Source organism: Mixophyes fleayi, chromosome 5, assembly GCF_038048845.1.
Source record: "Mixophyes fleayi isolate aMixFle1 chromosome 5, aMixFle1.hap1, whole genome shotgun sequence".
NCBI lineage: Eukaryota > Metazoa > Chordata > Amphibia > Anura > Limnodynastidae > Mixophyes > Mixophyes fleayi.
In genome coordinates, this window is record NC_134406.1 from 115,136,919 (window position 1) to 115,153,166 (window position 16,248).

The 16,248-nt window shown below is 40.4% G+C and overlaps 1 protein-coding gene across 3 annotated transcripts in view; it reads left to right on the forward strand.

The window, feature by feature from the left end:
- The window catches only part of LOC142158610 (uncharacterized), a 133,191-nt gene that overhangs the window by 102,681 nt on the left and 14,262 nt on the right, over positions 1-16,248 (forward strand). For all 3 annotated transcript variants that reach the window (XM_075212726.1, XM_075212729.1, XM_075212727.1), the window contains 3 exons: positions 11,430-11,477; positions 11,696-11,803; positions 13,484-13,559. In XM_075212726.1, coding sequence (XP_075068827.1) covers positions 11,430-11,477; positions 11,696-11,803; positions 13,484-13,559 — 232 coding nt within the window. The remainder of the gene's footprint in view (positions 1-11,429; positions 11,478-11,695; positions 11,804-13,483; positions 13,560-16,248) is intronic.

The window sequence follows — 16,248 nt, forward strand, 5'->3', positions numbered from 1 at the left end:
TGAAACAAAAGGACCAGCTGACCTCAGGTCAGTGATTCTCTCCTTAACACAGGTGAGAGTGTTGACGAACACAAGGCTGGAGAATAACAGACTGAAAGCTTTAAAAGGAGGGTGGTGTTTGAAATCATTGTTCTTCCTCTGTTAACCATGGTTATCTGCAAGGAAACACATGCAGTCATCATTGCTTTGCACAAAAAGGGTTTCACAGGCAAGGATATTGCTGCTAGTATTGTTGCACCTAAATCAACCATTTATCGGATCATCAAGATCTTCAAGGAGAGAGGTTCAGTAGTTGTGAAAAAGGCTTCAGGGTGCTCAAGAACGTCCAGTAAACGCCAGGACGGTCTCCTAAAGTTGATTCAGCTACACTACCGGGACACCACCAGTACAGAGCTTGCTCAGGAATGGCAGCAGGCAGGTGTGAGTGCATCTGCACGCACAGTGAGGCAAAGACTTTTGGAGGATGGCCTGGTGTCAAGAAGGCCGGCAAAGAAGCCACTTCTTTCCAGGAAAAACATCAGGGACAGACTGATATTCTGCAAAAGGTACAGGGATTGGACTGCTGAGGACTGCGGTAAACTAATTTTCTCTGATGAATCCCCTTTCAGGTTGTTTGGGGCATCTTGAAAAACGCTTGTCCGAAGAAGGAAAGGTGAACGCTACCATCAGTCCTGTGTCATGCCAACAGTAAATGACCCTGAGACCATTCATGTGTGGGTTTGCTTCTCAGGCAAGGGAGTGGGCTCACTCACAATTTTGCCTAAGAACACAGCCATGAATAAAGAATGGTACCAAAACATCCTCCAAGAGCAACTTCTCCCAACCATCCAAGAACAGTTTGGTGACAAACAATGCCTTCTCCAGCGTGTTGGAGCACCTTTCCATAAGGCAAAAGTGATTACCAAGTGGCTCGGGGATCAAAACATCAAAATTTTGGGTCCATGGCCAGGAAACTCCCCAGACCTTAATCCTATTGAGAACTTGTGGTCAATCCTCAAGAGGTGGGTGAACAAACAATAACCCACAAATTCTGAAAAACTCCAAGCATTGATTAGGAAAGAATGGGCGGCCATTAGTCAGTATGTGGCCCAGAAGTTGATTGACGGCATGCAAGGGCGAATTGCAGAGGTCTTAAAAAAGAATCAATACTGCAAATACTGACTCTTTGCATAAACTTAATGCAATTAAAATAAAAGTCTTTGACACTTATGAAATGCTGGTAATTTTAGCAACACCTGAAAATAGAGGTCTAAAAACACTGAATCAGCAAACTTTGTGAAAACCAATACTTGTCATTCTCAAAACTTTTGGCCATACAGCTGATACACGTGTGTGTGTGTGTGTGTGTGTGTGTGTGTGTGTGTGTGTATATATATATATATATATATATATATATATATATATATATATATATATATATATATATATATATATATATATATATATATATATATATATATATATATATATATTATGTATGCTATATGGAAAAAAAGTATTCAAACTCTTGACCTTTACACCAACAGGAACTGTAATGACATTGTATTAAAATACATATACATGGAGTTGGTCCCCCTTTTGCAGCGATAACACCTTCCACTCTTCTTCGAAGGCTTTCCACAAGATTTTGGAGTGTTTCTGTGCGAATTTGTGCCCATTTATTCTGTAGAGCACTTATGCGTTCAGGCACTGATGTTGGATGAGAGAGCCTGGCTTGCAATCTTTGCTCCAGTTTATCCCAAAAGTGTTCAATGGGTTGAGGTCAGGGCTCTGTGCAGACCAGTCAAGTTCTTCTACACCGAACTCCTCAAACCATGTCTTTGTAGTCCTTGCTTTGTGCACTGGGGCACAGTCATGTTTTAAATAGAAAAGGGCCTTCCCCAAACTGTTGCCACAAAGTTGGAAGCATAGCATTGTCCAAAATGACTTTGATTGCTGAAGCATTAAGATTGCTCTTCACTGGAGAAAAGAGACCTAACCCAAACCCTGAAAAACAGCCCAACAACATTATCCCTCCTCCACCAAACTTCACAGTTGGCATAAGGCAGTCAGACAGGTAACGTTCTCCGGCATCCACCAAACCCAGATTCGCCCATCTGACTGCCAAACAGAGAAGTGTGATTCGTCACTCCACAGAACACGTTTTCACTGCTCCACAGTCGGTGTACTTTACAACACTCCATCCGACGCTTGGCATTGGTCTTGGTGAGGTTTGCTTGCAGCTGCTCAGCCAGGGAAACCCATTCCATTCCATTAAGTTCCCGCCGCATAGTTTTTGTGCTTACATTAATGCCAGTGGAAGTTCGGAACTCTTTAGCTATGGAATCAGCAGAGCATTGGTGAGTTTTACGCACCATGCGCCTAAGCAGTCGTTTACTCTGATCTGATTTTACATTTTCTTCTTCTGCTTCATGGCTGAGTTGCTGTTGTTGCTAAACACTTCCACTTTCTAAAATCACTTTCAAACCGTGGAATATCCAGCAGGAATGAAATTTGACAAACCGTCTTATTGCAAAGGTGGCATCCTATCGCAGTACCACGCTAAATGTCACTGAGCTCTTCAGAACGACCCATCTTTTGTCTCAAATGTTTGCAAATGGAGACTGCATGGCTAGGTGTTTGATTTTTTTACACCCCTGGCAATGGGTCTGATTAAAACACCTCAATTCAATAATTAACATGTGTGGCCAAATGCTTTTGTCCACACATTGTAGTGTGTGAATGTTATGTATGTATATCTGTATGTACACATGTGCATATATATATATATATATATATATATATATATATATATATATATATATATATATATATATGTATATGCTTGGGGACCTTTTGGTGCGGGGCAGAAGTTTAAATATATAACATACACTTATGACCAGCTAAAGTGGCTGTTTCGATCTCATACGAATCTTTGTCAAGTATCACTCTCTCTCTGTCTATCTGTCTACACACGCATATAATAATTTAATGTGAAAGACTCCCAAGTTCAGGTTTGAATGGTGTAAATATTAATACAGCAGTTTATGTAACATTGTAGAGTTGACCAGCACACTTTACCCATTGTCCTTTGAGTGCACTAGTTCATATTTCTCTGGGCTCCTTTGGAGGACACCAGGGTGTGGGGAAACGAGGTATTAATGTCACCTCAACCTGTAAACTGCGGACTATAAAAACATATACTTTTTCTAGCCCTCTGGTTCCTCATATTTCTCAGTCATATTTAGACTTGTGTATATTCTATTTTGAAAGTAGTAAAAGGTCTGCCAGCATGTATCGTTATCTTGTAGACTAGTCCATTGTTTACGTCTCGCAAAAGGGTTATTGCCCACCAGTCCTGTATGAATGTACAGCACACCAGGGGGTCTCTTGTCTTTGTTTAGATGTGAGCTCGATGTTTAAATACAGAGGACTGCATTGTGTATTTAAATGTAAATGTGTCTGGATTGTGATATCTCCTGTTTTAACAAACTCTGTTGTATAGCCACAGAACAATACATGTTCCTAATTAAATCAGGAGTGACTCATCTGCTATCCTTTTGGCTGAATGTTTACCTGTGAAAAGGTAAACACAGAAAAGGACCAATCGGGCAGGTCCTGAAATTGCTGATGAGGTCATTTTTGGGCTTAAAAGAGAACTCTAGAGGACAGCAAATTGGCATTCACTAAAAAGTGATCGGTGAGGTCAGGCTGGCATTGAGATATAATTCTCTGCCCCTGACAGGAAAGGGACAATCGATCCTTGGATTACTGCCGTTGCCCTGATCTACCTCTCCAGGTCTTGGGGAGCTGTGTGTTAAAGGAGAGAGGGGGATAAGCTTGGATTTATAGACAGCAGTCCCTGAGAGTGACAAGGATACTGGTGAGGTGTTTTCATTGTACCCTGTGGGGGCTATTAAATTGTTAGCAAGTTTTTTGGTTTTTTTCCCCGCCGTGTAAAAAAAAAAAAAAAAAAAAATCTCCTGCAGGTTTTGGATGCCAACAGTGACTGTTTTGACTTAGCACAGTGGGAAAACTCGTGCAATTCAATTGAAAAAGAGGGAACTCTGCCCCTGCGCGTTAAAAATTGTGTTCGCAACATATTAGGAGATTGATGGGGAGTTTGAACGTGGTCATGTATAACACAAAAAAAAGGTTTTACATACATTTCCATACATTAGATTGCATTACACAATGATAATATATACAATACAGTACTTTCTTTAGCATTTTTTTAATTGAACTATTTTTTACCTTATAATCATCTATACCATGTCAAAACACATTACTACATTCATATTTGTACCAAAAACATACATAAATATAGTTAATTAGTGATTTAATTATTTTTTTTATTATTATTTAATTATTTTTTCACAAGAACAACAACTTACACAAGTTAGGCATTAGTGATAAACATAAGTGTAACTTTTTTCCACATTTTTACATGATTTCAAATACTTTTCAGAGGTTTTTTATTTTTAACACATCCCAAGGAGGTGCGAGATAAAACAGCATATTTTCCTGTTTTACCCGCTGCGTTAAAAAACAATTGAATAGCTTTTAACACGACTGCCTCTCGCAACCCTATACTTTCAATAGACCTTCTACTGGAGCGTGAGAGGACCGTTTCATGAGAAAAAAACGTAGCATTAAAAATGGAATTGAATTGCGGGTAAAATTAACCCGCTCGAAAGTGAAAAAAAAAACAGCGTTAAAATGATTTGTCTGTATATTGTCTGTGCCAGACTGTAGTGTTATTTGTTGCAAGTTATTATTTAAAAATGTTTGTTGCTGTTTTGTGCTACCATTTCATTAAATAAACTTATTTGTTTTATTTCGGATATTTGCCTGGGTGATTTTGAACCTTGGGTAGGTACCGGGTAGTTCAGCTGTGCGGCGCAGACGCTTACGTTAATCCCGGTATCCTCACACAGGGATATTCCTGTTTCCTTAGTTTAGTATAAATGTCCAATAAAGGGCTTTGTTTGGGTTGTGGAGCAGCCCAAATCTGTTTAATTAATTTTTATTTGTCTTTTCTTTGGTGTCGGAGGCTCCTGCTTCCTGCTGTGTTAGTTGGCTGTCAATCTTAAGAGACAAAACACAGCACACATGGCAGTGCGCTGCCTGTAGTGGGGGACTGGAGGTACCATGGAGGTGCCTCTGCCCCCCTCTCTCAAAGCTCAATTTGCCCTCTTTGAACCTGGGCACACTCGCCACAGGCTGTGCCTATTCCCCTGTGCAGCTCCGGCACACAAGCAGCCACGGTCTACTGTGTGAGGAGGGATGGCAGCAGTTAAGTGTACCATCTCCCAGGACAGTGCTGGGATCGAGGGGGGGGGGGGGGAGTAGGGTACAACCCAGTATGTCCCCTAATTTAGGCCACCTCTTACTAAAGGTAGCCAGTGGGTTAATTGAAAAAAAAAAATGTTATCCTTAAAGGACTAGGTCAGGAAGGGTTCACTGTAGATATGTGAAACCCTGCTAGGCATTGTATTGGTAGTGGAGGCTGTCCTGGTTGACGCCTGCCATACTAGTGCTGGGCCCTAGGGGGTGGTGATTTTTCCTCTCATGCACTTCCTCCTTGGTGGTCTCTCACTCCCTTGTGTGCAGACACCAGACTTGGAAGCGATTTTGCAGCTCCAGCTTCTCCCTTTTTCTTTCTCGTGCCTTGTTTGGTAAATGGTTGTGAGTGTATTTGTTCCCAAGGTTTTGTCCTTTGTGGGAGCTACTTGAGTGTATTGCAGGCTGCTTTTCACTATTTTATTTTGACTGTTTCGTCTGTTTGTTTTGTCCCATCTGTTAACATGACAGATGGAGGAAAATCCTTTGTGGGTTAAGGCTGGAGTAACTTCTATGTTGAAGTTCACCTGTGCTGCCTGTATTGTTAAGTTGCTGTCTGGACAGTCAGGCGTGCGGATGCTTTGTGCATGGCCTAAGCAGCTCAATATCACATGCTGTGTGTGCCAGGTGGTTCTGGTTCTGACTGTGGAGCTTGCATGGGCTCATCTCTTACCAGTATTGTGGCTGAACTTGTTTTGGCTTGTCGAACGCTCTGGTTTAAGTCCTGGGAGGCTGATGTTGAGTCTAAAAAGGCTCTTTAGACTATTCTTTTTTCTGGAGGTGTTTTGTTTGGACCTCACCTTGACTTCATTAACAGTCAAGAAACGGGAGGAAAGAGCACTTTTCTTCCTGTCCATGCTCCCAAACAAAGGATGTTCAGGTTCTTTCGATTTGTAGGCAACTCTCAAGGTCAATATTCCTCAGGTCAGTCCTCCAGAGGTCAGGCATCTGCCCTTAAGGGTGGTCTGCAGCGCGGCCGTCACGTCAGGTCTGCTCGGTCAGCAGTCAAGCCGTCCATGTGATGGGCATTCTTCCCTTCTGCATTCGGGCTACTCGCATGTCCACGAAAGCAACTGAATTTCCGATCCAATCCCTGATTTCTTCCGGAGTGGTTATTTCGGTCCGGTATTTGGCACGTTATTCCAACCTTTTTCTGGTTCCAAAACTGACGGCTCCTTCAGACACATTCTGCATCTGAAATCGTTTAACAACCAGGTCAGGGTGCCCAGGTTCAGTATGGAGTCTTTGTGGTTGTTGATTCATGGTATGGAACAGGGGGAGGTCATGGTGACTTTGGACATCAAGGATGCCTATTTGCATGTTTCCATCTGGGAGGGTCATCAGTCCTTCCTCAGGCTTGTGTTCGGTCGTAACACTTTCAATTTCGGGCTATTCCATTTGGCCCCGCGGGTGTTCACCAAGATCATGTCTGTCGTGACTGCTCTATGGGATCCAAAGAGATTAGGATCATCCCTTACATGGATGATGTTCTTTTGAAGTCAGAGTAGCACAATGTACTTCTGTCTCATATTCAGTTAGTGATCCGGACTCTTGAATCCCACGGTTGGATTCTCAACTTCAAGAAGTCCAAGTTGGTCCCAACCCAGTGGATGATCTTTTTGGGGCTTTTATTCGACACCCGACAACAGTGGGTGTTCGTACCTTCATTCAAGATTCTGGCCATGCAGAACATGACAAGATCTTTGTTGGCTACCAAGCAGACCATGGTGCATTTCGGAATGACCGTTCTGGGCAAGATGGTATCGACTTTCGAGGCAGTCCAGTTTGCTCAGCTTCATGCACGGGAGTTCCAATTAGAACTTCTGTCAAATTGGAACACATCTCATCGGAATCTGTAGGGCCAGGTATTCTGCCTCCCCGTGTGCGTCACTTGCTCCATTGGTGGTTGCAGAAACAATATCTCTGCAGGGGTAGTTCATTCTCAATCTGGGATTGAACCGTGCTCACAAAGGATGCCAGCTTTTGGGGTTGGGGAGCTGTCTGTCTTTATGCTCAGTTTCAGGGTCTTTGGACTCAGAAGGAATCCAAACTTCCAATCAGTGTGTTGAAACTGCGGGCAGTGTTCTGTGCTCTGATCAGCACACAACATTTGCTGCAGGGATAGGCAGTGAAAATTCAGTTGGACAATGCAATGGTGGTGGCATACCTCAGTCACCAAGGCGGCACCAAGAGACCATTAGAGAGACGCACAGGATTTTTCAGTGGCAATTTTTTTCAGGCAATCATGGCAATCTTTATTCCAGAGGTAGAAAATTGGAAATCTTGGGAATCCGGTTTTCTCTGCAGGCAGACTCTGCATCCTGGTGAATGTTACCTCTCTCTGGAGGTGTTTTGCTAGTTAGTAGGCAGGTGGGGTCAACTGGACGTCAACATGATGGCGTTATGGTTGAACTGCAAGGTTCTTCTCTTCTGTTTCCAGGCAAGAGATCCTCTGGCTGTCTCAGTAGACTCCATGTTCATTCCTTTAGCGGTGCCACTTTGCTTACCTTTTCCCAATGGTAGCAGTAATTCTGAAGGTTTTGAAGAAGTTAAAGAGGGAAGGTGTTCCAGTGCTTCTAGTAGCACCAGATTGGCCTTGGAGGGACGGGTACACCGATGTTCTCTTCATAGTAGGCGGGGGGGGGAGTCTGGCTTGGTATTTGCCGCTACGGCCAGACCTGATTACTCAAGGTCCCTTCCGTCATCTAGGTTTGGGACGTATGGCTTTAATGGCATGGCTGTTGAATGCCATGATCCTTCAACCTAAATGGTTGTCTGAGCGTGTGATGCAGACCTTGATCAGGCTCAAGACCGGGTTCAGCCAAGATAAATCATTGGTTCTGGAAGACATATATTGCCTGGTTTCCTCCTCTTTTCGAATTATCCAGTTTGCTCGTGTTTTTGCAGGCCAGCATGGATACTGGTGTACGCCTTAATTCTCTTAATTGTCAAGTGTCGACTCTTTCTGTCTTCTTTCAAAGAATACTCGCTGTGATGCCTCTGGTAGTGCCTTTTGGTTTAAATATGGTGTTGAATGCTTTCCACATCCGCCATTTGAACCCAAGGCTACTGATGATTTCAAATTTTTAACCTCATTTTGACCATCTCTATGGTGAGAAAAATTTAAGAGCTTGCAGCCTTATTTTGCAAGTCTCCTCTTCTTGTTTTTCATGATGATAGGGCAGTTCTTTAAGCCAAGCCTTCATTCCTCCCTAAAGTGTTGTCTAGCTTTTACTTAAATCAAGACATCGTTATTTATGCCCTGATGACTCCTCGTTCTTCAGAGGACAAAGTTTCAATTCCTTCTCTCAATGTGTTCCGTGCTTTGTGCATTTATGTGCGTAGGACTTGGGATGTGTGCAAGACTGAGGATCTTCTATTGCTCGGTGGATTACGGCTGTAATCCATCAGGTTTATAGTGGGGCTGGGCAGCCTGTTTCAGATAATCTTCAGGTGCACTCTATAAGGTCAGTGAGTGCTTCCTGGGCGGCACGTCATGGTGCCTCTACTGAGCAGCTGTGTCGAGCGGCCACATAGTCTTCTGTGCACACGTTCACTCTGTGTTACAGGTTAAATATGTTTGCATCCAGGCATGCTTGTTTGGGGAGAAAGGTGCTTCCTGCTGTTTCTGCTGAACGTTGACTCCCGTGATGCAGTTTGGGGATGTCTCCCCAAAGGAGGCCAGAGAACATGGATTTTTAAATTGTGTAAAATTCGTTTCTCTAACACTATTGGGGGACACCAGGCGCCAACACTTGACGCTCTTGTTTCTCCTACTGTTTGACATGTTGTCTTGTTTTTAATAGAATATTTTTCTTCTCTCTTCCTGGTTTTCTCTCTTTCCTCTCATTTCTCTTTTTTTTTTCTGTGGGCTTGATTAAACATAAACTGAGGAAACAGGAAGTGGAGGGAGGAGCTAGAGCTGCCTCTGTGACTGGATCGCTATTAAATAACTTTTGGTATGAATTCATTTAAAGGAAATAGTACAGGCCGCTGATTTATATAAATTTCCAATGCACTTATTTTTGTTATTGTGTATATTGTGAGACAGGAAATCGTTATCTCTGAGACCAGGGTAGAAAAGTTTTTTTTTCTGTTTACCCTTGCAAAATAAGGAAATACCTTATTTCTGATGTGTACCTGATACAATAAGTCTTTGTTTTGAAAGCCTTTGGCTTATCTTAGTGCAAGGAAATGCATTCATGTCGAAGGTATATGTTTGATTTCTGATAAGCATTTGTAAGTCTGTTGTGTAGTGTAGAATATGTCCTCATTAAGGCTAATTAAGTCTATTCAATATGAGTGACCAACACTTGAATGTACAACAGGGGGGCTGTTACTTGAGTGCAGGTCCTGTTAGAGAGACAGGAACGCTAAACAATGGAGACAGAACATCTGAAGGGGGGATGTGGAAGTTAAATTGTGTTAGATGCAAAACTAGATTACATCCTGAGATCTGAGGGAATATTCTAGACGGGTTGGAGCCAGCTAGGTCCAAGGGGCTGGCTTACCTCTGCTAGGAGTTATGTCAGAACTGTATAAAAGGTGAGCTGTGTGAGCATGTAGTGTATGATTCTGATGTTCCACCTGACCACTGATACCTTTAATCTTTGGAACTGTCCTTGTCAGGACACTTGAGCAATAAACATCACTCTGCTTCAAGACCCTGCTTGACAACTTCTTCAATATTGCTGTAATCCTGTGACCTGCCGATTAGACCCTAAAATCTAATCCGTTCTCCGGCTGATTCTGAGGTTTGGACCCAAGCTTTTCCAGTACCACCACTCTGCCTGCTACCCATGCAGCTCTGGTCAGTGTGATAGGCCAGGGAGGATCCATCCACAGCAACCCAGATCCATATTAAGAGGTCCGGAGTTACCAGCCCAAGTGTACCAGCATAGGAGTACACTAGCAGTGACAGTTACCCAGAAGGAACGTGGTTCTGAGCACCATAAAGGAACTCAGTGGTGGCAGCAAGCTGCTCCCACTCGGCAAGAGGGGCGTAATTGGAGTAATGAAAGGGGCGGTGTCAAAGTAAGCCCAGCCGGTCCCAGCAGCAACAGACTGGGTTTCATAGGTAGTCCATCCTGTCACAGCCTCCTTTTACCGTTTTGTATTATTATACACAGTTCTCACAAGGAAAACTTAAATGTCTGCAGAAAGCTAGATCAATAAAGCAGTTTGTATTATTACCAGTTTGTCTAGTCCTCCTATATAGTACTATGCAAGTCTAGTAATGTGGTTTAATACTTTTTGATGTTTTTTATTTTGAATGAACTGCCATTTGTTTTTAGTCTTTTTCCTGAATTCTGTTTTGGACTGATTTCTAAATTGTGAATATTAAGGTTTTGGTCTGGGCTACTCATGCATATTTTCAGTTATACATACAGTGGCTCCCAACATTCACAATTTCGAAATAGCGACACCTTAATTGGCACCCCTCACTCAACGAGATTGACTCAATCCGCTCAAGCCAGTCTCCTTGTTGGCATCTTGCCCATGCACCTAATTCCTTAAGCGATGTCCCTTCATCTGCAGTTGAATACATGGGTGTACTATGGGATATGTTGGGAAGGTATTTGTTATCCTTAAGGTTACAGGAGAGGGTAATTCTTTAACAGCAAATCTGTCATAGACATATGTTTTATCCCATACAGGATGCTTGCTATGCTTGCTTTAAACTGTTTTGTACCTTCCATTGCCTCTTTTCCACCTCACTTATGTACAAGCTTAGAGAATGAAATGCATGGTGAATGTGCTTAATAGCAAAGTAGGTCTATTCAGTTCATTGCTAAACTTCTGTAGTGCAGAGAATTGACTCATTATAATACATTGTAAGACATTTTAACAGTGTCTATAAGAAAGCTTAAATAAAAAATCGTACACAAATATTTTAAGGATTTATTGGTAAACAAATCGTACAGCAGAACTCATAAATTATGCCACTTTCCATTAAACATTATTGCTACAGACAACAAACATAACATCTAGATACGTTTTTGAGCATTTACATTAAACAGGTCATGGATCTGCTCTAAATATTATTTGATCATATTAGTATTGTTATTTTATCACCTTTTTTTTTTGCTTGTTTTTGGATATTTTAGACTCTTTTAAAGCCAGTAAAAAGCAACCAAGATGTGTTCCAGTTTCTGGTATGTATTGATATTTTCTAGGTTTATGTTTTGACTGCCATATTAGTAATGCAGCCATGCCTGAATGTTTTAATTCGTTAGCTTATACCCTGATGCAGAGTGTTATTTATTAGTTGCTGTAATTTGTTCTTTGTTCTCATTGTATCTTTGTGGTTGTTCATTAGAATCTATAGTGTATAATCCAAATTCCTGTGTTTTGAGCGCTTTCGTTTCTTTAGAAAAATTTTGAGGTGACAAACGAGTCTGATGTAACATTTGCAGTAAAGATCGCAGAGATGTTTTCCAGAGCATTGCATAAATATAGAGAAGAGAAATTGGAAGAAATAGTAAGTTTTTCATTTAATTCTTATGTTTATCTCTGTGCCTGATGAAGATTTGTGTGTCATACAGGTGTAGAACTTTTCTTTTAAATACAGAACACAACTGAATAAATGTCACTCAATCACGCCATTTGCACTTATACAAAAGATGGTGTAACATCACATAATTAAAGGAACACTATTGACAAAATACTATAATTAAAATTTTGTTCAAATGTAAGCTTTATAAGCAAATAGTTGTTAACTATTTTTTAGATACCTAGGACCACACCCTCAATTTAACATGTTTCAGAAAAACTTTACCCAGTCCTTATATTCAGTCACAGCTTTTATTTCAAGACACACAGCAGAAAAAAAACATATCATGAGTAAGAATACAGCTTAGATGCTTAGATGTTCATTAGATGCTAATTAAAGGTGACACTTGTCTGTTAGTATTTCACTTATATATATTTCAAACATTATACATTGTTATGTAAAGTAAAAGATTAACAGAATTTCAATGTGAGGTGAGCTCATTTCATGTACAGGAGGCATAAATGTGCAAATTAGTATAAAAAAAACAAAAACTTGTGGATTTCCCATTTCTTACAATGTATGTCAAAGGACCATATAGAAGAGGTACAGTTTGTCCTTCGTTCAGAAATAGACTATTTATGAGACATGTCGGGTTGCTAAGTGGTTAGCACTTGCCTCACAGTGAGTTCTTTCCCGACCAGGGCCTTATCTGTGTGGAGTTTGTATGTTCTCTGTTTGCGTGGGTTTCCTTTGGGTGTTTTGGTTTCCTCACACGTTCCAAAAACATACTAGTAGGTTAATTAGCTGCTATCAAATTGTCACTAGTCTGTGTGTGTCAGGGAATTTAGACTGCAAGCTCCGTTGGGGTAGGGACTGATGTGAGTGACAAATATTCTCTCTAGAGCGCTGCGGAATTGGTGGTGCTGTATAAATAAAATAATGATGATGACATGTCTATACCACATATCATGTATTACATTAACCTTTCATGCTAAAGTCTGTCACAAGAATGTTGATCAGAGATAATTATTTTTGTTAATTTAAAGATACATTCATGAACATTTCGCACATAAAATATTAATTATTGTTTTGTTTGAACTGCAGTGGCTTTTTATTTTACTGTTGCTTCTCTTGCGCACACTAACTTCACCTGTGTTTTTTCTCATGAAATGCAGGAAAAATTGTAGCCTATTGTAACCAATGAGACATTTGTTTTAATAATCAGAACTGCCCTTGAACAATGACAGAATCTGAGTGGGTTACATAATATTGTCTAATCCATGTTGTAGGATTAAAAAGTGAAAACCGACATGCATGAGTAATTAATAAGAACGAATGAACTTTTAAGGGACTGTATGCACAAGCATGTGCAGGACAGAGTTATGATGATTGAAAATTTCTTTGCCCCCTGTGAATGCATTGCCCATTGTTTAGAGATTAATGAAGTTAGGTAAAGGGAATTTGTTTTGAGTATGGTTATTGCCTTATGTCATATTCTTGCATTGATGTATGGAAGTGGGGGAGCACATATGTCTGAAGAAGTGGTGTTCAATGTGATATGTTTTAGACATTTTAAAATAGCTGTGTTCTGATCTGTAAAAAACAGTCATGGCATTTGTAAAAGATTTTGGACATTTTATAAATTTTTATTTCAATTGTTTTGTAAAGGTCTGCACAGAAGCAGAACACAACCCAACTGAGGAACTCTGTATGAGCCCGCATGCAGCATCTTCTAGTATCCATGGTAAGTCTTTCACTGAAACATTTGTTTGTAGCTACTGATGCTGTATGAACTTCCATTGACATTCCATTCCATTGCTCATCGTATATCAGACACAGGACCTTAGCTACTATCCATTGTATGCACATTGTAGGCAATATAAATGTTTGGTTTCTGTCTCATTGCTATTGCTAGCAGCATCCATAGTGGATATCGGAACAGGAACCCTTTGTTTACATTGCTTGCTGTGGCACATATATGTTGAGCACAGTAAGCACAAGTGTGCCTCTACCCTTATGTAAATATGGTATGTTCCCTGCTCACAATTTTTTTTTTTTTTTACATTAAGTAAAAAGTTGTATATACCATTTGCAGTGATGACTCTGACTACAAAATGGTCAAGGCATCAAGTTATATTGTACCTTTTTAAGTTCTTAACATAAACATTATCATTGTTGGTACTGTGGTCGGCTGATAAACAGATTTTATGTTACTCCGTCAGCAAAGGAATATATTTTATTACAGTGATTTTCAACATTTTGCATGGTTGCTAACTTTTCTTAAAGAAGACCTGTCAGTTTTGAGTACCCTTTCTACTTCATGTCTGAAATGTCTCATTCCCCTTTGTGCTCCCAAGGCAGTGTAGCCATGACAAAAGAGGTGATCCCCTGAGAGCGAGCAGGAGTCCGTCTCTGCAGACGACATTCAGCATTTTCATATAGTGTGGGAAGACATTTCAGCTTTTCTCCTGGATGGAGCAAACTGAGGAGCTTGGTGTTTTGTTCACTATGTATGATCTAAAAAGATCTATGCAAATATGATTTGATCTAAAAAAAATGACGTGCTCTTTAAGGGAACATGTACAAAAATATCAAATAATCATAATAGCTTTCTTTTTGGAATGGAGGAAGAACTTGGTACTATTGTGCTTCTCCCTGCTCACAAATTTTTTGCAAATACAAGAAATCTTCAGGTTTCTTTTCAGTTGATAGTCATTTTGTTTTCAGCTCCATAGTGAATGGTTAATCTAAAGAAAGGTTATTAATGCAAGTAGCCTTCACCTGAGGACTACATGAAAAAGTAGTTTCTTGAAACAAGGTTTTGTTAATGGCATCAGCTTGTTGTGAGAGACGGCTCCTAATAAACACTTGAGACATTTGGTAATTGAAACTACAGTGTTGTAAGTTATCTTGGGGTGGAAAAAAAACAAAAGCCATAAAAAAACATGCATACCAAACAGATGATGTAGAGTCATCAGAAAGGGCATACAGTGAACCTGAATCCCTTACATTTCTAGAACATCAGAGGGGTTGTTCTGTACAGTGGAAATATTACACATTAGTCATGTCATTTATAGTTTTTAATAGAGTTGTTCACTGACCCCCATGTTTTGGGTTAGGATCTATATTAACTTCGTGTTTTGGTTTTAGCAAAACATCCCTCACGTGTTTTGGTTTTGGTTTTGAATCTGTATTTTTTGAAAAATTGCTAAAATATGCAAAAATCACATAATTTGGCTCTTTTTTGTTCCTACATTATTACTAACCTCAATAACCCTAATTTCCAGTCATTTCCATTCAATTTTGACCACCTCACAGGTCACAATATTATTTTAATCCACTTTCAGCCAAAGACTGCAGCGAGCTGCCTTTTTATTCTGTCGATTAGTAACGGCACAAAAACACGGAAGTTCATAGCACATTTAGGAAACATTGCCACACAACAGTGGCAGAAAAGAAAAGTTGTGCAAGATGAAATTGCACCACTTTTGATATAATAGGTTGATATAATATGATGGGCAGCAGAGTAGATGAGGTTATAAAGTCGACAATATAATGACATTGACAGTATTATTAGGACATCAATTGCATTGTAGACAGTATTTATTAGGTTGACAATTCAAATGTAGACAGTATTATCCCTAGATCTGTCCCCATCTCTATCCCTACACCTGTCCTTAACCATATCCATAATTCTATAATAATACTGTCCACATTTGAATAGCCTACCTAACCATACTGTCCACCATGGCAATTGGTGACCTAATAATACTATTAAGACCTAAATTGTCAAATTGTACACAAGTTGATAGACCAACGCCAAAATGTCAAAGGGTGCATTATGGAATTGTCATTGGGAAATATGTTTAAAAGGTTTAACAAACTCACACAGAAACAGGAGGGGTAGCAGGTACAGTTTAATTCTCTGAAGCATATAAAGAGTGGAATTCCACCTTATTTCCACCACTTCCTTCAGTTGGTGGCAGGGAAAATTGTATTTTTCTTGTAGCTGCTGCAATCTAATCGACAGAGCAACGGCACAAACACACGGTAGTTCATAACACATCTAGGTAACATTGCCACGCAGCAGTGGCAGAAAAGAAAAGTTGTGCATGATAGAATTGCCCTTGGGCCCTCCACCCACCCTTATGTTGGATATTAAAAAGGACTTGTACAGTTTAACAAACCAAGCACTTCAGCGACAAGGAGTGCCACTTTTGTGGCTGAAGTCCTTGGTTTATTTGTGCCACCACAAAACAAGCTAACAATGGGCTTAAGGCAGCTATGCTAACACTGTTGTTAATGATCTCTACAGTGGCAACAGTGGAAGCAGTTCTTGCCAGTGATAAGAAGAAGGCTATTGTCATACCTGGACATAAGACCAAAGAAAAATTATATGTGGAATTATTTTTGCCCAAATCCTTACATCAGTT